General features: G+C 40.3%; 1 protein-coding gene across 2 annotated transcripts in view; it reads left to right on the top strand.

The window, feature by feature from the left end:
• Positions 1-21,394, top strand: part of lmnb2 (lamin B2) — a 39,456-nt gene that overhangs the window by 12,039 nt on the left and 6,023 nt on the right. The window contains exons 5-13 of one of the 2 annotated variants that reach the window (XM_076727303.1): positions 5,417-5,515; positions 7,355-7,426; positions 7,626-7,751; positions 7,901-8,121; positions 8,548-8,773; positions 9,094-9,201; positions 10,936-11,055; positions 12,251-12,371; positions 12,440-13,842. In XM_076727303.1, the coding sequence (XP_076583418.1) occupies positions 5,417-5,515; positions 7,355-7,426; positions 7,626-7,751; positions 7,901-8,121; positions 8,548-8,773; positions 9,094-9,201; positions 10,936-11,055; positions 12,251-12,371; positions 12,440-12,507 (1,161 nt within the window). In that variant the 3' untranslated portion in view covers positions 12,508-13,842. Of the gene's footprint in view, positions 1-5,416; positions 5,516-7,354; positions 7,427-7,625; positions 7,752-7,900; positions 8,122-8,547; positions 8,774-9,093; positions 9,202-10,935; positions 11,056-12,250; positions 12,372-12,439; positions 13,843-21,394 lie in introns of those variants that run through there. The other variant, XM_076727304.1, reaches the window with a different exon arrangement.

The following is a 21,394-nucleotide window of genomic DNA, read 5'->3' as shown; positions in this document are numbered from 1 at the left end:
TGTAATGACTCTTGATGAAATTTTAAAGCTTAGCATTCTCATTGCCCTTTTTTTAGCTTCCCTTTTATGTAACATTAATTCATCCAGAAACGGCTAATATTTCAACATGTGGCATCTGTTCTTAGTGTTGAATGTTTAATGAGTAAAAGTGTTTTAAGTCATATTTGCTACTTGATCTTGGACTCAAATGCTAATATTTGCATGGATGTTGAAATTTGTTCAGTTTAATCTTGATCACCCTGAGCCATTTTATTGACTTAATATGTATTCATTATAAGTTGTTCACATTCAAAAAAATAAAAATAAATAACTAATAAATTTAAATAAATAAATAATACAAAACAGCATTTGGTGGAAAAGTCCCATTCAGATTACATTTTTAATAAACTCAGTTCTGTTTTCCAGTACACTGACTCCCAATTGTTGATTTGGTACCATTTTGTCTTCATAACATGTAATTATCACTTACTGCGATTGCAGTTCAATTCAGTTTTATTTATATAGCACCAAATCACAAGTGTCTCTGGACACTTGCTGTGTAGAGCTGGAACAGACCATACTCTTTATCTACAAAGACCCAGCAATTCCCCCATGAGCAAGCACTTGGCAACAGTGATCAGGAAAAACTTCCTTTTAACAGGCAGAAAGAAGAACCAAGCACTGGGTAGGCGGCCATCTGCCTTGACTGGTTGGGGAGGAGGGCACGGTGACACCCCTTTTTAACCTGTTACGGCCCAATAATGGCCCAATAAACTTGTATTTATCAAAGGCCAAAGTGGCCTTGACCTAAAATGAGGTTCTTATGCATAGTCTTTATATTACCTGCAGAAAATGGTGGTTGGCGTGGCCCCATTATGAAAATATAGTGAAGTAGTACCGGCATGGAAGCAAAGAAATGTACAGCTGTAGACAAGGACAGCAACAAAACATAGTTAATCCCCCTGAAAAAGGTGGCACCACATTTGGTATTGTATTTTCTATAGAACTTCCATATGCCTACCATAAGCCCATATGGCCAACTGTGCATTGCACTGTATTACGCCACAGGGTCAGATCTTAGCACATAGGGGACTGAACGAGGGGAAACTTCTGTGGAACCTGCATTTCTTTACTGATTGTTTGGTAAGTCATTTCATTTATTTGTTGGTATTTAATACTCTATTACTTGATAGTTGAGTATAGCTGTGCTCTACAGCAGTAATTCCCAACCAATGCAGGGCTTGAGACTGCGACCAAAATGGTCGCATATGCGACCTTTTTTTCAGAGTTTGCGAGTAAGAATTTCGTCTGGTCGCGTTCGTGCGAGCGCATCAGTTTTATTGCTCCGTGTTAGACATTGTGGTTGAAAGTCGTCCTTTTTTTCACTAGCTTAGTCAGCCGCCTCCACCTGCACTCTCTCCTGTTGAGACAGCGCCGTCGCGTGCACATAAGCCGTCGCGTACACGCGCAGCGCACAGAACTTCAAGACACCAAGACTAGCGTTTCGCTATTCTCAAAAATGAAGCGGTCTATTGCTGATTTTTTTCCCAAAAACTAAATAAGGAGAGGGAGGAGGAGACTGGTGGTTAGGTAGAGCCAGCAAAAGGTGCCGAATCAGACGACCTGTCGGGACCAATGCATCACCCGAAACACTGAGCCCCTCCCGACTTTTTTCAGCGGATGGATGAGAGGAATCGCTCAACAGAAGAGAACGAAATGGTCATTAAGTTTAACACTGCCTATAACATAGCGAAAGAGGAACTCCCGTTCACACAATTCAAATCCCAGATCGCACTGATGAAAAAAAAACGGGCTGAATGTAAACCCAACCTATGCCAATGACAAGGCAAGTGCCCAGTTCATAGGAAAATCATGTGCTGGTGCGACCAACTGAGAAAGTTGGTCGCACCAGTGCTACCAGTAGAAAAGTTAGTGTAGAGCCCTGCGCTGTGCTTCGAAACATCAGTGCGCTGTGAAAAATCATCGGGTGTGCCTTGGAAGATTATCCAATTTCACCTGATTGGTACTCTAAGTGAATGGCGTGTAGTGACAGGCAGAACAATTAAATGCTCTTCCACAGAGGGCAGTGTATCAGCACAATATGTCCAGCAGCTGGACGTATTGCACTGAATACGAAAGTACATAGTCATGCTTCAAGTGAGACAGTGCAGGTAATAGCAATGGATAAATATTTGAAAAGAAAAAGCACTCAATCTGACCTGGGTCCTGGAGAAATTTCTGACCCAGATGAAGGCCCTAGCATGAGTAGTGGTCAGACAAAGCAAATGGTGAGCTCAAGACAATACAATGAAAGTTATCTCGCTTTTGGATTTACTTTTACTCGGGAACCAACCAAGCCAACTCCGCTATGCCTGGTGTACGGGAAAAAGCTGTCCAACAGTACCATGGTTCCAAGTAAACTTAAACTTTTTTTCAGGTATTGCTCCACACGGAGGTCCAGTGGCTGTCTCATGGCAGAGTTTTAGCCCATGTGTATGAGCTGCGGGAGGAGCTTAAAGTGTTTTTGACATATGAGAAGTAGGCATGGTAGGGTTTATGTGGACAAACCGAACCGTACGCTTTGCTTCTCACGGCACGGGGCATGTGTAAACCGTACGGTGTCCACGGTTTAAGTTTTTTTGGTGACCAGACGTTCGACGTGCGCATTGTAGCCCGTATGTTACCACGTGGTTATCATTCGCGCCAAAGAAGCGAAACCAAAGCAAGGAGGAGCAGCGTGTACAAACATGGCAAGTGGAAGTGAGGAAGGCGGGCCGCCTAGGCCGGACATAGAGGATGCACCATCGTCATTTAAGTCAGGTGTGTGGGACCATTTCGGATTCCGCGTCACTTATGATGATGCTGGCAAAAAAAGCGTGGATCGAACGGCCACGATATGCAAGCATTGCAGAATGCATGTTCCGTACGCTGATGGAAACACTTCAAACATGGCCAGCCATTTGCGCAGATATCACCCAAGTGTGTTAGTGGAGGGGAGGAGAGGAGCGCCTGCCAAAAAGCCCTTTACCATCAGCGCGGCATTTAAACAACCTCTGGCTGCAGACACCGCATGTGGCGAAGTTGGCACAACGTGACCTGGCTGTCCCAGGCACATCTGTGCCAAGTGAGCGGGTTTTTTCTACAGCAGGGGACATTGTCACGGCAAGTAGGTCTCGTCTCTTGCCAGAAAATGTAGACAAACTGATTTTCTTGCAAAAAAATATGAGAATTAAGTGAAAGGGGGAGGGCTGTTATTAACAGTGCAGTGTTAAGGTTTATTGCAATATTTAATTGAACCTTTCTGTATTTTTTGTATTGTTTTAATATAAGAGTGGCAATTTAAGTTGAGATTTTTTTAAAATATAAGAGTGGCACTTTATGTTTAGATTTTTTATTGTTTTTAATCCATATGTTTCTTTTTTAAACCATATGTTTCAAAGCACTGCACTTTAATTTCAAGTGAAACAATACACATATTCGCTCTCAGGGATTAGAGTTGTTGATTTTGTTTTCTGTTGAGCTGGTTGGATGGTGGGCTCATTATGTTTACAGCCTCATGTTCTCAGGCAATTGTGTGTTCTTCTGTTCAAAAGACTTCGTCTGTTCCTGTAGATGCCACCAGATGGCAGCAAACATTCCTGACACTTTTTTGAGTAATAAATGTAAAACATGTTGAAATAATCCATGTCTTCCTTCTTGCTCTATCAAAATACTAAGTTTCTGAAATAAAAGAGTGTGCTTAGAGGCAATTGAACCTCTGCATTATTATTACATTATAACTATAATTTTATACCCTTTTGCTGTATCCTAAAATATGGTTAGTTAAGGTAAATGGCAATTAACTTGAGACTTTACCCCTGTTATAAATTGGCTGTTACCAGAATGGCAAGGACCAAGGATATTACTAAAGGCACTGTAATTTCATAGTTGTGTAGTACTGTGGTAGTAAAATCTTTTCAGTGATTATTACAGTGTTCCACTGGTGTAATGGTGTGTATTATGGGGCCAAGATAAAAAGTAAAAAAAAAAAACCCAAAAAAACGTACAAAACCGTAAACCGTAGACCTCATACCGTGATACACACCGAACCGTGACTTTTTTGAACCGTTCCACCCCTAATGAGAAGTATGATGACGACGATGTCATCTGAATGGCCTGAACACACAAATGCAAGGCCGAAATGAAAACCTGCTTACAAGTATAAAAAATAAACTACAGGGATTTTGTTCAAAGGTGCAGCTCTGGAAACAACATGTGGAAAGTGCCAACCTTGATATGTTCCCACACACCCAGAAATGGCAGGGTGTCAACAGTGTGCACTGTGTGAGACAATAGGTAAACAGCTCCGCTCCCTTTCTCGACAACCTATCTATGCAAGCTGGGCTTTTCAAGCATTACTGCTATAAAGACGAAAAAAGAGAGAGAGACTCAGAGCTGTTGAGGAAGATCTTCTTGTGTGTCTTTATTCAATTCCTGCAAGAATATCAGCTTTGTGTTCAACTAAACAGGACCAGGTTTCACACTGAGTATTTTTGTATGGTGGTATGCCGTGACATTTTTCCAATATAAAATATGTGCTGTGGCTCAAAAAAGTTTGGGAAACACTGCTCTACAGCAAGTGTCTATCTGGCTTATTTAGCAGCACTGGACCAGTGTGTGGGGTGTGGTTTCTGGTTTGCAACTGTGTTGAACAGACAGTGGTGTGTAGCCCATGTAGTAATATCTTTTATACAGTCATGTCGGTTTTTAATGCAGGTGCCACCTGAGGGATTGAAGGTCACAGTTTTGGTTTTCAACCTTGCCCTTACATGCAGAAAGTTCTCCTGATTCTCTCAAACTGAGTTTTGGTGATCATATGAATTGTAGACAGTGACTGAATCCCTTGCTATTGGGTGTTGAAAAACTGTTCAAGCTGTCAGACTATTTGCCCACACAGTTTTTCACAAAGTCATGAACCTCCTTCTGTCTTTGCTTGTGAATAACTGAACCTTTAAAGGATACCCCTTTCATACCCAACCATGATGCTGTTACCAATTAACCTATCTGTTAACCTGCCACCCCCAAATTATCTGTGTAATGTTGCAAACAGGTGTTTTATTCTGCAGCTTTTGCAGTCTTATGTTGCCCTTATCACAATTTTTTGGAACATGTTGCAGGCATCACAGTTTGGGATGAATGTATATTTACAGAAAACAATGTATCAGTTTGAACATTAAAATCTTATCTTTTTACTGTATTCAGTTGAACTGAATAGTTCAAAAAGGATTTTAAGGTCATTGCATTCTGTTTCATGTAGGTTTTGCATAGCATCCCAACTTTTTTGGAATCAGGATTCTGCATCCAAAGCAGAGCAATTGTTTTCATACCAAATGTGTTAAATTTCTGTAGCATTCAGAATTTCTCCCAGTTGCACTCCCATCTTTCTTCTTGTGTTCAGGAGGTGCGTGAGTCTCGGCGTCGACAGGAGCAGAGAATAGTGGAGGTGGACTCTGGAGTCAGACAGGACTATGAGTTCAAACTGGCACAAGCTTTACAGGTATGTTCGGGGATAAATATACAGCAGCTGTCCTGTCTGTGGTAGGCCTGGCCAATAAAAACAAGATAGATAGATAGATAGATTAAAGATAAAGAATGCTACTATGTGTTTAACATGGGGCGGCAGTGGCTTAGGAGGTAGAGCGGTCGTCAAGGTTGGTGGTTCAATTCCTGGCCTTGGCAGTCCACGTGCCGAAGTATCCTTTCCAATATCAGATTGTTATTTACATATAATAAATCCCATGAAAGTCAGTGTGGTGTATACAGAAACCACAACACTTTGGACTTCTTAATGCTGTTATTAAGTTGCTGCCACTGGTATTTCTGAAGCGGCCTGTCTAATGAGGATGTCCCCTGTTTGTGCAATCACTCCATTTGTGATGTGTTTTGTCATTAGTTAATTTGCTAAAATATGTCAAACACACACAAATATTTAGAGTATGTAGGTGCCAGACTGACACAGACAGATAGGCATGTTTCTCTGTTATCATGCTTGTATTGTTTTGAGGTACTCTAGTGGTCATAAAATGCATAGCCAGTTGCAACTTATAAATGAAAACGATTGTATTAGAATCAAAATTTAATATAACAAAGTAGCCAGCTGGGCTGGCAGCCGGTGCTTATGGAGAGCTCTGATTTCCCTCTGCACATTGTAAAAGTATGTGGAAATTTTAAACCTTTAAGTGTGCTTCCCCATGTTACAGTATTAGAAATGTAGCTAAGACCATCTCATTATATTTGCACATTACCACAAATTATTATCATGTTGGTTGGGCTTTTGAAACACTTCAGAATTCCACAATCAGAATTCCTTTATTGATCCCCGAGGGGAAAGTGTTTTTGTTGCAGGTGCTCCTTACAAGAATAAAATTAGAAAAGAAAGAAAAGAGAAAGAAAGTCTATATATCAAAAGCAAATATAAAAACGAAATATTTATACTGAGAATATAGATGTCAAACAAAATATAAAACAAAATATATATACTGAGAAAAAATAAACAGAGTATATACAGAAGAATGTGCAAAATTGAATTTGGTCAAATATGTATCAGATAATATCAGTATAAATATGTGTGATCTAACAGGCAGTGAAAAGTCCAAGGGCCATTCAGAGAGAGGAGTTGTACAGGTTGATGGCCACAGGCAGGAATGATTTCCTGTGGTGTTCAGTCTTGAGTTTTGGTGGGATGAGTCTCTCACAACTCACTTACTCACTGTGAATGTGATAATTCATGTGGCAGAGTGTCTGCAGGTCCGTAAAAGTCTTAAATATATTCAGTTAAATTTAAGAACTACCAACCTGGAAAAAATCAGGTCTCAGTTTTAATAAATTACATCAGATTTTGTGTCTCTTTTTGCCGGAATCATACGTATCTGATGACAGAAACCAACTGAAAATTTCCTAAGGCAGTATGAAAATGAAATGTTTGATATACACAGACATTTGTCAATTTTCAATTTTTATTTGACAATTAGCATCAATCAGTTTTGGTTTTCAATCTTGCCCCTTACATGCAGAAAGTTCTCCTGATTCTCTCAAACTAAGTTTTGGTGATCATATGAATTGTAGACAGTGACTGAATCCCTTGCTATTGGGTGTTGAAAAACTGTTCAAGCTGTCAGACTATTCGCCCACACAGTTTTTCACAAAGTCTCAGTTTTATAAATTTCATCAGATTTTGTGTCTCTTTTTGCCGGAATCATACGTATCTGATGACAGAAACCAACTGAAAATTTCCTAAGGCGGTATGAAAATGAAATGTTTGATATACACAGATGTTTGTCAATTTTCAATTTTTATTTGACAATTAGCATCAATCAGATTTGTCTGTTCCCACCAGGACCTAAGGAGACAACATGATGAGCAAGTCTCTCTTTATAAGGAAGAACTGGAGCAAACCTTCCAGGCCAAGGTGAGAAACAAATAATTTTTTTTTGTGTTCACACTCTGACTCTAACACATAGTCTTCCAAGGGAAAACAAGACTTTGCCAGTGTGCTCCAGTCCCATTTTTTTCCCTGTGGAAGTTGGCTGTCCTTGCGCTGAGAATCAGCTGCACACTGCTCGAAGATGCATGGAGAACTTTCTCACACAAAATCTGTCTCCCTCTAGTTGGATAATGCCAAGGTGTCCTCAGAGATTAATGACAAGGCAATAAGCACAGCCAGGGAGGAGCTGCTGGAGTCTCGTACGAGAATAGAGAGCCTTGGATATCAGCTGAATGCCATGCAGAAACAGGTACTGCTTAATGAGCCTATACTAACAAATATAGACCTCTTCCACAACTGTCACAATTTCAGGTACTTTTACCTTTTGTATTGCTATTAAGCTAATTCACGGTTATGCTGGTTGGATGTGTGTGTGTGTGTGTGTGTTTGTGTTTGTAGTTGACTTCCTCAGAGGATCGTATCAGAGAGCTGGAGGAAATTCTGTCAACAGAGCGGGACAAGCACCGCCATGCTATCGAAGGAAAAGAACAAGAGATGAATGACCTGAGAGAGAGGATGAATGCACAGCTCAATGAATATCAGGAGCTGTTAGATGTGAAGCTTGCCCTAGATATGGAAATCAATGCATACAGGAAACTGCTGGAGGGAGAGGAGCACAGGTACAATACACACACAGCAGACTCAGGAGGTAGATGGGTTGGCCACTTATCAGATGGTTGGTGGCTCAATCCCTGGTCTACATGTCAAAGTATCCATGGGGAAGATACTGAACCCCCAAATGCTGTGCCATTGGTGTGTAAGTTTGTATGAATGTTAAGGCTTGTAGTGAGAAGGTGGCCTAGCCACCATCATACAAATGTGTGTGTGTGAATGGGTGAATGCAGACTTGTGTTGTCAAAAGTGCTTTGAGTGGTCGTCAGACTAGAAAAGTAGCCCATTTACAACTTACACACTAACAGGCCTAGGATACATGGTGCTACATAGAAGTCAGTCCCAGATTTGAAGTTTGATTGTCCCAGAGTGGTGCTATTTTTTGGAGTTGAAATGTGAATTAGTCAGAGTTTATGCTGTTGTGCCATTTTCAGACTGAAGCTGTCCCCCAGCCCATCGCCTCGAGTCACTGTTTCTAGGATAACAGGATCTTCCTCCTCCCGCTCCTCCAAGAGGAAGAGAGTCGAGGCTAAGGATGTACCAGAGGTGGGAAGAGTGGAGGAGCAACTGCTGGTATCAGAACAGGCCACAGGAGCAGTCACCATATCACCCACCGACATGGACGGAAACGCGGTCACACTGACCAATGATTCTGAGCAGGTGTGTAAGACTGGACTAAGACTAGAAATACAAAACTGTTCCATATTTAGTCTAGTCTATGCAGACAAAAGCAGTTGGTTATTAGTAGCATCACATATTATATATAGCACATTTTTACACAAATTACATATAACTTTATTAAGTCTGTAATTATTCTACCAAGGCTACAGTAAATGCTGATCATGTAAGGTAGACAAAAAACCTCAGCCTCCTCCTGCTAAAGATAAATGATTTAAATGATACATTCAGCAAAAACATTGTGTATGTATAGGTTTGTGGTTAACAGTTAGGATTCTGTACTTTTTTCTCGTGTTTTGTAGGACCAGCCTTTGGGCAACTGGAGGTTGAAGAGACAGGTTGACAATGGGGATGAGGTCATCTACAGGTTCTCCCCAAAGTTTGTCCTTAAGGCTAGACAGTCAGTGACGGTGAGAAATATTGAAGTAGAAGATAATGTGTGCATCCTGTCTTGTGCCTTGTGTTTTTTCCAAAGGTTTCATGAAAAGGATTTTATTATTCTTCTCTTGTATAATTTTATATCCAGGCTTAAAGGTTCAGTTCATCCAAAACACACACAGTAAAATATTTTCGAGAGCTGTAATGATTAATCGATTAATTGTTTAGCTATCAACTATTAAATTAATCATAACTATTTTGGTAATCGATTAATCAGTTTGAGTAATTTAAAGGGAAAAAAAGTCTGAATTCTCATTTTAGGTTCTTAAATGTGGATATTTTTTATATTATTTACTCTTCTATGACATAAACGTATTATCTTTGGGTTGTGGACAAAACAGGACATTTAAGGACTCCGTCTAGGGCTTTGGAAAACACTTACTGACATTGTTCACAATTTTTTGACATTTTATGGACCAAACAATTAATCAAGGAAATAATCAAAAGATTAATTGACAATGAAATTAATCATTAGTTGCAGCCCTAATATTTTGTCACATTTCGTGCAAGTGATGTGTCCTCATGTTTTTAAGATTTTTGCTGCCACCTCTGTACAATGGGTGTGAAGGGAACCTGTTGAAAACGAACATTTGAGACTCAGCAGGAATGTCTTCCCAACCACAACCTCACACAGGATAATCAACAGAATTCAATGTCAACAGTTTTAGCTGGACCAAAGAAGTAGTGCTGGGAAGTACCACTTCTGACAGTGTTGAAGCTAAAGATAAATGATTTAAATAATACTGTTGACACTTTCTTGATTTTGGCATCTGAGCTGATGTCAGTTTCACAGACTTGACAAGACTGACAGGGGGGTGAGCTTGGTTGAGTTCAGGAGGTGAACAGTGATCAAAGAAAACACAAATGAATTTGTTATAGTGACCCCCAATTTCCACCAGGCACGTAATGTCCACGTTCTACCCGTGACGCATATGATGGAGCTGATTGCTGCCGTTCCAGTCAGTGAGTGCATTTCCACCGTCTCAGAAGCATATCTACGCTCTGACAAGTCTATTTTTGACGGACGACGTGTCAAAGTCTAAGTGCAACTTACCCGTTTGAGCCAGGCAGAAAGTCAGGAGAGGATTCGGTAATTCTCAAAATAGAAAACCTGATGCAGACTCCAGAGTATGAAGCCTACTTACCCATTGTAGAGGCATAAAAATCAAGGGAAAATTAACAAATATACACAATCTGAGCAAGTCAACCAAGCTTGGCAGGCAAAATGTTCAACTTCTGAGACGCGTGGACAACGAAGCAAATATATGTAGCATATGTGACATTATGAATACGCCCCTGTTGGAAATCCTGGGGTAGACTTACTCTGCTGACTGTGGGTCAGTAAAATATACATAGAAGTAAATTCACTCTGTGTTTTGTTATTTTAGTGTGAAATGTGTAGTATGAAAGTCACAGTGTTAAGTAGAAAAATGACTGACGATATATTATTGATTGCAATGTGACATGAAGAGTGTGTTAAAGGTCTGTAAAACTACAGCATAAACAGTTTCTTTGACTATATATGATAAGACTTTATTGATTCCATGCTGGGGAAATTAAGTTGTTTCAGACAGCAAGAATAAAAGAGACAGAAAAAAGAACAAAAAAAACAATGAAAAAAGGATATAGAATAAAATTAACAATATCTATGAACATATTCAAGTGTATATAAATATGATATATTTACCTGCGCTGTGTGTATACAGGTGTGGTCTGCAGATGCTGGCATGGCCCACAGTCCACCATCTGACTTATTATGGAAGAGCCAGACTTCTTGGGGCACAGGAAATGATACTGTTACCACTTTGATCAATGCTGAAGGCGAGGTAAAGACATCCACGCTTGACTATTTGGATCTGCTTTCTCTTCATTTACATGTTCTTGATCTGGTGAGCAGACCACCAGATGTTATGTGTTGAATGTTGTTCCCATGTGTTATGCTTGGTTAGACTACCCAATCTGAGTAGCTGCCCAATCTGGGTAGCACATGTGTATAGTATGGCTGTCAACGAATATTCTACATTCAAATTGTAAAAAAATCAATACATTCAATTGTGAAAATTAATATTTGAATGTGGGGGCACCGGCTGCAGCATTGACAGTGCTGCATGGTGGACAGGGGTCACAAAAGTAGTTTTGTTATCCAGTAATTACTTTTTTGTTTAAGTCTCTCCTGTCATAATACCCTGCGAAGGTGTTTCCTGAGTTAGCTGAGAAAACATCAAATATTCTGGCTCCATGTGCCAGTTCCCCCGCTGCTTCTCTCATGTCCCCCCTCTCTCTCACTCCTCTTCCGATTCAGTGAGAGAGTTTAAGAGTTTATTTCAACCAATCCAGAGTTAGAGATGATTGCTAGAGCAGTGGAAAGACAAACCAAGAAGGTTTGGGTGAGTTTTATTATGTTTTGGTTTCTCCATTTGTCTGGGAAACTGAAGTCTTCCAGGATGTGTGGACCTGGGCAACTGCACTCGCTTCACTTTCACTGATTGAAAATTAAATGCAGGTCGAGCTGAAATTACCACATAATTCAACACCACACAGAGGATTTGTTTATTTTGTAATGTGTAGGTGTGTAGACTTTTTAAAAGACAAAATAGTAGGTCTGTTGTCTGTATTGATTATATTGTATAGGATATAGGATTGTATTGGAAATAGATATTTGAATGGTTTGGAAAAACATAATTTGTTGCCAAAATTTAATGCCCATGGTGCGTAGATCTAGTGCTGATGCCTGACCAGTGGATAATCTTAACCCTGACCAATCCCCAATCACTTGTGCATGCACTTCTCAGTTTGGGCAGATACTCAGATTGGGTAGTGACAGGCACTTATTGTAATTGTTGTTTGAGTTTTATTGGTGTTTGCCACACCTGCTTATTGGTGCATTACTGCCACTTTCTGGACTAGAGTATGAAGAAGTAGATTGTCAGCTTTGGAATAAGTTGTGTTTTTTGTTTTTTGTGTTTCTTTGTTGTGTCTGTGTCCTGCCTGAGTCATTTGACCTGACTGTCTGTCCTGCAGGAGGTGGCCAGAAGGAGTGTAACGAAGACTCAGGTAGAGGAAGAGAATGGAGAGGAAGAGGAGGATGTTGCACAAACAGTGAGCATAGTTGTTTTTCTTGCCAAATTACCATGTGTGAAAAGTATACAGAAACTGAGTACGATTAGGTGATCATTACCCTGATCAGCTACCGTCAGTAATCAATACCAGCACTCGTAATATTGGACTGTAGACCATCAATCAAACCAATAAATAACAATAAGCAATCAAATAAATAATAATAAGCAGTCAAATAACCATATCATACTTCAGCAGTTACCACGTTCTGTGGTTGACAAAACATTAAAAAGTATATGACCTAAATGGAAGCTTCCTGCACTGTCAAGAGAAAATATTATACCAAACTTCCTTTAAGAAATATGACATATTAATAATTACTGAGACATCCATAGAAACATTACTGTACAGTGTTTCCCACAGGATTTTAGGAGACTGTGGTGGGAGGGTCTCTGACCCTCGGGGTTGGGTGTGTGTGTACGTTTTCAAGCCTGATGTATCTCTTTAGGGCATTTTGAGACCACTGAATGTAATATAAATTGCTGTATATGAACATAACAGGTTGGTATCATCCTTAAGAACATACAAAGGCATATCAGGAATATTGGATTTGGATTTTACCAATAATTTGCTCAAACCTGGGTCAGACGCCCGCACTTCAATCAGATGTCACTTTCTGTCAGATGCACACACACGCACAGCAAGAGAGAGAGAGAGAGAGAGAGAGAGAGAGAGCGCACGAGAGAGAGAGAGGTGGCATGTCCTCTTAATCTTCAGAAACGCTCTGATTCAGACTGTTTTCTCCCCGTTTTTTTTTTTTTGTTTTTTTTTTTACACTTATATCTTTACAAATACAGCAGTAAGAGACCGACTTTCCCTTTTTGTTTTTTCGGCATCAGCCTTGCGATGGGCCCCCTCATAACCGTGGGCCTGGGGCAGCCGCACCCTCTGCCCCCCCGCCGGCTCCGCTACAGCTTTTAAGCCATAACCTCACCCCTCTTCACCGATAAGGCTGTGGCAGAGTCACTGACTCAGTGCTGTCGGATCCCTCTTTTCTTTTTCTTTCTCGCCGACGAGAGATATTAAATAATTAATTTCATGTTAATTTTTATAAACGGGTAGAGAGAGAGCACAAACGACAGAGGGATGAGAGAGAGAAATAGCACGAGCGGGAGAGGGAGAAATAGCGGACAAGTAGCTAGCTACCGGGAAATTAGCACCAGGGATAGCGGAAAGTTAGACTCTGTTTGGTATGTTAGAAGTTGACTGGTGCAATGAGATCAGCAACATGGCCGACACTGCTCCGTTATCGAACTTGATACCTGCCCAAAAGAGAAGTTACACTTACCTCACACAATCTTGAAATGCCGTCCCGGCCTGTTGTCATGTATGGATCATAGACTGTATGGATGCGGTGTCGCCGGATCGCGCCAAATGCAGCAGACAGTAGGACCGTCTATGAACGCGACCTGTTGGCCCGTGCGCGTGTGTTCACGCGCGCGCTCTCGCTCGCGGGCTATAGAGTAGAGTAGGCTACAGCTGTGTAATCGGCTGACTGACGGATCTGGTTATTATTATTTTTTAGGTGGGGAGGAGGGTGGAATGGGGGGGGTGGGGGGGGTGGGGACGAGACTGTGGCGGGCCCAAACGAGACTGTGGAGGGCCGCCACAGTCTCCTTAATTGGTGGGAAACACTGCTGTAGATAAAAGGCTTGATATGTCAACAGCCTTTTGGTCAATTTAGTATCAATGTAATCCATTAAGATCAACTGTATTTCCATACAAACTTTACAGATTTTGGATTTTGTCTCAACTCCCTACTGGCCTCTGTTGGTTAGGTGTGCTATTTTAGTGGGAGACAACCACGGAAATGAAAGGCGAACCATTTCAAAAATTAAGATTCATCACTAAAGTATGAGCTGGTTGGTGTATCACAGGGTTTCTCAACGGGGGCGGTACCGCCCCCCAGTGGGTGTTCAGAGAACGTTGGGGGGTGCAAAGAGCAAAATAGCCAAGAGGGGGGCATTTTTATAACAGTAACAGTCATTCACCAGCACAGTATTTTTAATAGTCTTTCATGCCTTGTCTCATAATATCACGCACTGTTTACAAATTTACAGCAAGAGTAGGCCCGGAACACGCCAGATGCATCTGCAGTGCGTGGTGGAACCTGACGCTTTTTATTTCAGTGCCCGTGTTAACAGGTTAGAGCTGCCACTCTGCCCGCGTGAGCAGCGCGGCTCAGTTGCCTCTGGCTCCCATGTGATGTGGGGAACGTACGGCCAGCGTTAGCCTGCTCTTTGAGATAAGACCCAGCTCCTTTTCTTCGCATTTCCCACCTCCTATCTCCTGGAGCAGGGCTTCAGCCAGGTCCTGCATATGTAGTCCAAATATCGCAATCTTCATCCTTTAGTGAAGAAGCTGTCTGAAAACCACCAAGCACAGGGCTCGCACTAAAGCGCAGTTCTCTGACCCGATGCAAATAACACGCAGAAATAGTTTGCGCATGTTAAAAAAGCCTTTTTTTGTCAGCTTAGCAGTTACGCTACCTTTAATATCAGTTAAGCCAGTTTACTGTGTCCTCTCTGTACTCTCTATTGCGCAAGTTCATTGTATTTTTTGATTGGCCGGGATTTTTTAAAATTATTTTTTTGAATGTGATTGGTTCCTCCAGTTAGATCAGTGAAGAAGCCTAATTAATGTGAATTTGATAATAAATATATGTTCAACCAATAAAAAAGCATAACTTTCATTAATTTTACATTTAACAATACGTTTACATTATTATTTGATCGAAGAATTCTAATAATTATCAAACTGTGTTAAATGACAGGGCTACAGTGGCTATGAATATAGAGGGTAGGCCTACATCTCAAATAGGCCAGTGAAATACACAATTTCAATCATAAACATCAATATACAGGGGTTCCAACTGCTTTCTCGTTGATGGGGGGCAGCAAGAGGTGTGGGCATTGAGTAGAGTGGGGCGTTCATCCAAAAAAGGTTGAAAACCACTGGTGTATCAGATACTTGCCAAATTAATCACTGCCTCATAACATTGTTAATCCACGATGTAGCTTCAGCATCACTGGACATTGAATATGACTGAATGCTGTATACAAATAAGTGGCGAGTCAGATCTGACAGCCATTTAGAAATTATTTTTAAGAACACGATGGCCAGTTCAAGACAGGGTATGCCAAAGTGGCTGTATGGTAAAAGGGGCATCTACTTTTCATGACACCTGCTGTTATGATATATTTTATATTGTCATTCACTTTCTTTTGTAAGTGAAAGGTAACTACCGTTGTTATTGTTAGTTATTGCCAAATGTACTTTGGCAGCCATTAGTATATCTGGGCGGCCCACCCAAGTAAAGTCTGAACACTGTCATGTGTTTGTGAGAGACGGTGAGTGAGGCATGCAGCTCCAAATATCATAATCAGTAAATCAGTATGTGGTTATCAATATTGTAATGGGTTGTAAAAGCATGTATGGAAAGCCCCGCATTAAAAATCTGTCTCTCTCCGACTCTACAGGCTGAGCTGCTGCTATCTTGTTATCTTGACTTCTTTCTCTGATAACTGAATCTCCAGACATCCAGTGATTGACATCCTTCATTTGGTTAAAAGATATCGTTAAAAACAACCAAGATGTAAAAAGTCAATGTGATGTGTTTTGAAACCGTAAGAAAGTAGTCAGCTAGAAATGCTTTAGTCTGTTAGGGGTTTGGTGCCTTGCTTGAGAGGTGAACTGGCAGCTCTCCAGCTACCAATTCACACTGTATCATGGACTACTGAACTTGAACCAGCCACTGTCTGGTTCCCAAGCCAAGTCCCCACAGACTGAGCCACTGCCTTCCCAATTTTGCTAACAGTCAATGTCTTGTTTTAATTTTTTTTTTTTTATTTATTTATTTTCAAATATGTTTAATGATTTTTGATTTTTCAGTACAAAACAAGACACAACACTTTCGGGGACAATCCCCCCAAAGGAGAAACAAACAAAAATAAAAACAAAACAAAACAAAACCTTGGCTCACAGATACAATCATCTATATAGGACAGCCCTCAGGTATTATAAAAAAATGAAGCAAACAGATTTCATTCAAGTTCTATTCTACATAAACCCTCTAAGGATAGCTGAAATATCCAATCCTATGTAAGACAAGAAAGACTCCCATGTTCTATGAAATAGATCGTCTTTAGAATGTAGCATGCATGTCAAGTAGTTGAGTGAAATATAATCAAGTATGACTTTATGCCATTGTGTTTTGGATGGGGCCTTGTCTGTAATGCATTTCAGAAGTATGCACTTTCTTGCACTGAATGTTAGCAATTTAGAAAGATTCATTTTATATATGTCAGTAATGAGGCTGTTTGATATCCCAAGCAGCATATATATAGTGTTATTTTCAAAATTGTCGGATAAGATTTTATTGATCTCCTGCCCCACAGTGAACCAGAACCTCTGTATTTTTCAACAGTACCATAGGCAATGAGTGATATTAGCTATCTCTGTTTTGCACTTAAGACAAATAGGTGAGAACTCAGCATCAAACCTATGGCCTTGCTCTGTGTAGACACTCAAAGCTCTCACACTCTTCGAAGCGTCATGCCATTGGTCGTTTGTAATCTTTACATCAAGTTCTTTTTCCCAGGTTTGTTTCAGGGGAAGGGTGCTTATATTTATTATAGTCTCTGAGAACATTGTGGAACACGCTTATAGACTTGGGGGCTTCTGAACAGAAAAATAGTTTCTCTATGCAAGAGTAACTTTGATTGAGGAGTAGTTTAGTGTTTCTCTTGACATAGTCCCTTATCTGCAGATACCAAAAAAAAATTTTGTTCCTGAATTTTGTGTTTTTCTGTTAGTTGAGTGAAAGACATCAAAGTGGATCCATCAAACAAATCACACAGAGTAGAGATGCCTTTAGTTGCCCAGATTCGGAAGCCACTGTCTGTTGTACCTGGCAAAAAGTCAATATTATCACATATTGGAGTTAAAATAGAAGTGATTTGTGATCTGCCTTCTATTCTTCTTATAGTCCGCCATGCTTTAACAGTGTTAACTGTAATAGGGTTGCTACAAGCAGATTTAAGAGATTTCAGTGTTTTAAGAAATAATACGTTTTTTAAGGGAAATTTGGAGATGGAACTCTCAATATCCAACCACAGAGATGTGGGCTTTTTATGCACCCAGTCAGTTATAAAGCGTAAATGAGCGCTAAGCTGATATCTCCGGATGTCAGGAAGGTCAAGGCCACTCTCTTCAGAAGACAGACATAATGTAGCCATTTTGAGGCGTGGTCTTTTCTTGGCCGATATGAAGGAGCTAAACCAGCTATTCAGATTATTAATGATTTTATGTGAGAAGAGAATTGGGATCATTTGAATTAGGTATAATAACCTTGGGAGAATGTTCATTTTTAACAAAGCAACATGACCTAACCAGGAGATTGGAAGGATGTTCCACCTCTCTAAATCCAGTCCAATGCATACAAACAGGGGATTAAAAATTTGATTTGTACATTTGGTCAAAAGCTGGTTTTATATATATATTCCCAAATATATAAACCCCATAGGAGACAATTTAAAAGGAGAGGGAAATGGGAGTTTGGGTTTTTGTTTCAGGCTACCCAGAGGCATTGCTTCTGACTTATTGAAATTTATTCTGTATCCAGAAAAGACACTAAGCTTGTTGATAACTTCAATAAGAGTCAGAGTGGATGTCTCAGGCTTGGTCAGAACATGATCAGAATAAAGGGTAATCTTGTACTGTTTATCTGCTGTGGTTAGACCATGTTTGTCAGGGTTTGTCCTAATCGCTTCGGCCAAGGGTTCGATGGCTAGCGCAAACAAAAGAGGCAAAGGAGGACAACCCTGGCTTGTACCCCTTTGAGTCTGAAAGTTGGAAGATCGTAAGCCATTAGTGAGTACTGCAGCAAGAGGGTTGTTATATAGAAGCTTAATCCATCTAATAAATTGTTCCCCTAAACCAAGTTAATATAATGTGTGGAACAAATAAGGCCATTCAACGCGATCGAACGCCTTCCCCGCATCAAGTGAAATAACCAGACCTTCAAATGATCGTTGATGAAAGAACTGTATAGTATTCATTAACCTACGCATATTGTTGCAGGAATTACGACCTTTAATGAAGCCAGTTTAGTCCCTGAGTATCTTTGATAGGAGCTTTAGATCCACGTTTATTAGAGATTTGCCTATAGGAGGCACAATCATCTACTTGTTTATCCTTCTTTAAAGTTAAGGAAATATTAGCCTTCCTCATGGACATGGGTAAAACACCTCTTTCAAAACAATTATTAAACATGTTTAGCAGAGGAACTACTAAAATGTTTTGAAACTCTTTGTAGAACTCACTACTGAGACCGGGCCAACTGCTTTTCCAGACTGCACACCTTTAACAATATCTCTTCCTTAGATATGGGAGCATTGAGTGTAGATTTCTGATCATCTGATAGGCTAGGAAGATTAAGTGAGTAAGTAAGAAAAAAAATTGTCCATTAACTCTGAGGCGTCAGCTTGCAACTCTGATTTATACAAATTTTCATAAAAGCTCTGAAATGTGTCATTAATAGTTACAGTATCAAATGATTGATTACCGTGACAGTCTACAATTGAAGAAAGGACATTTATACTCCTTATCTGCAGGGTGCTGAGCCCTCCATATATCTATAAAATCCAAATCTTCACAAAGAACATTAATAACCCTTTGCCTTTGGAGAAAGAGACTGTTTAAGGGGAATTTGTCCATAATAGGGCTTAAATGACAATTAAAATCCCCCCAACTCTAACATTAAGATCAGATAATTTAGAGAATTCAGTTGTTAGAAAATTACTCGGATGACCTGGGGGGTAATAGATATTCATAACAGTAATCTCCTCTCCATTTAAACCCCCTCTCACAATTAGATAACATCCACCAGTATCTTTAATTAGGGGTGGAACGGTTCAAAAAAGTCACGGTTCGGTGTGTATCACGGTATGAGGTCTACGGTTTACGGTTTTGTACGGTTTTTTGGGTTTTTTTTTTTTTACTTTTTATCTTGGCCCCATAATACACACCATTACACCAGTGGAACACTGTAATAATCACTGAAAAGATTTTACTACCACAGTACTACACAACTATGAAATTACAGTGCCTTTAGTAATATCCTTGGTCCTTGCCATTCTGGTAACAGCCAATTTATAACAGGGGTAAAGTCTCAAGTTAATTGCCATTTACCTTAACTAACCATATTTTAGGATACAGCAAAAGGGTATAAAATTATAGTTATAATGTAATAATAATGCAGAGGTTCAATTGCCTCTAAGCACACTCTTTTATTTCAGAAACTTAGTATTTTGATAGAGCAAGAAGGAAGACATGGATTATTTCAACATGTTTTACATTTATTACTCAAAAAAGTGTCAGGAATGTTTGCTGCCATCCGGTGGCATCTACAGGAACAGACGAAGTCTTTTGAACAGAAGAACACACAATTGCCTGAGAACATGAGGCTGTAAACATAATGAGCCCACCATCCAACCAGCTCAACAGAAAACAAAATCAACAACTCTAATCCCTGAGAGAGAATATGTGTATTGTTTCACTTGAAATTAAAGTGCAGTGCTTTGAAACATATGGCTTAAAAAAGAAACATATGGATTAAAAACAATAAAAAATCTAAACATAAAGTGCCACTCTTATATTTAAAAAAAATCTCAACTTAAATTGCCACTCTTATATTAAAACAATACAAAAAATACAGAAAGGTTCAATTAAATATTGCAATAAACCTTAACACTGCACTGTTAATAACAGCCCTCCCCCTTTCACTTAATTCTCATATTTTTTTGCAAGAAAATCAGTTTGTCTACATTTTCTGGCAAGAGACGAGACCTACTTGCCGTGACAATGTCCCCTGCTGTAGAAAAAACCCGCTCACTTGGCACAGATGTGCCTGGGACAGCCAGGTCACGTTGTGCCAACTTCGCCACATGCGGTGTCCGCAGCCAGAGGTTGTTTAAATGCCGCGCTGATGGTAAAGGGCTTTTTGGCAGGCGCTCCTCTCCTCCCCTCCACTAACACACTTGGGTGATATCTGCGCAAATGGCTGGCCATGTTTGAAGTGTTTCCATCAGCGTACGGAACATGCATTCTGCAATGCTTGCATATCGTGGCCGTTCGATCCACGCTTTTTTTGCCAGCATCATTATAAGTGACGCGGAATCCGAAATGGTCCCACACACCTGACTTAAATGACGATGGTGCATCCTCTATGTCCGGCCTAGGCGGCCCGCCTTCCTCACTTCCACTTGCCATGTTTGTACACGCTGCTCCTCCTTGCTTTGGTTTCGCTTCTTTGGCGCGAATGATAACCACGTGGTAACATACGGGCTACAATGCGCACGTCGAACGTCTGGTCACCAAAAAAACTTAAACCGTGGACACCGTACGGTTTACACATGCCCCGTGCCGTGAGAAGCAAAGCGTACGGTTCGGTTTGTCCACATAAACCCTACCATGCCTATCTTTAATACAATTTACAAGTTGAAATTGTAGGTCTTTTTTAAATAGAATAGCCATGCCTCTGCTCCTTGATGTAAATGGGGAGAAAAACACCTGTCCAAACCCTTCTTGTTGTAATTTTAGATGCTCTATATCATTTAAGTGAATTTCCTTTAATAGCGCAATTTGAACCCCTTCTCTTTTGAGGAGGAGTGTGGACGTCATTAACATTCCAGGTACATAGATTCAGCGTCTGCACAGACATCAAGATTGAAATAAAATATTTCCTGAGCACTTAATCCGTCTATAAAATGACACATCATGCAAATGAAAAGTGAGCTGATCAACAATCCCCAAACAACAATACAGATAACAAAACACTTTACACTTAAGGCGTAGCCTGCCTAACATTGGCGTCAAAATAAAGCACTGTCCCTTTCCTAATTAGGGGAGAACTGGGGAGTGCAAAGGCCCTCTAACGGCAATAGAAAACCAGGCCAAATGCTCAAGAAGCCTAGAGGTGACACCATAGATTTAAACCACTACATAAACTTGAATTAGTAATAACACTTTGGAAATCACAACTTTAAG

The sequence above is a fragment of the Chaetodon auriga genome, chromosome 3, assembly GCF_051107435.1.
Source record: "Chaetodon auriga isolate fChaAug3 chromosome 3, fChaAug3.hap1, whole genome shotgun sequence".
Taxonomy (NCBI): Eukaryota; Metazoa; Chordata; class Actinopteri; order Chaetodontiformes; family Chaetodontidae; genus Chaetodon; species Chaetodon auriga.
This window is presented reverse-complemented; position numbering and strand designations above follow the sequence as displayed.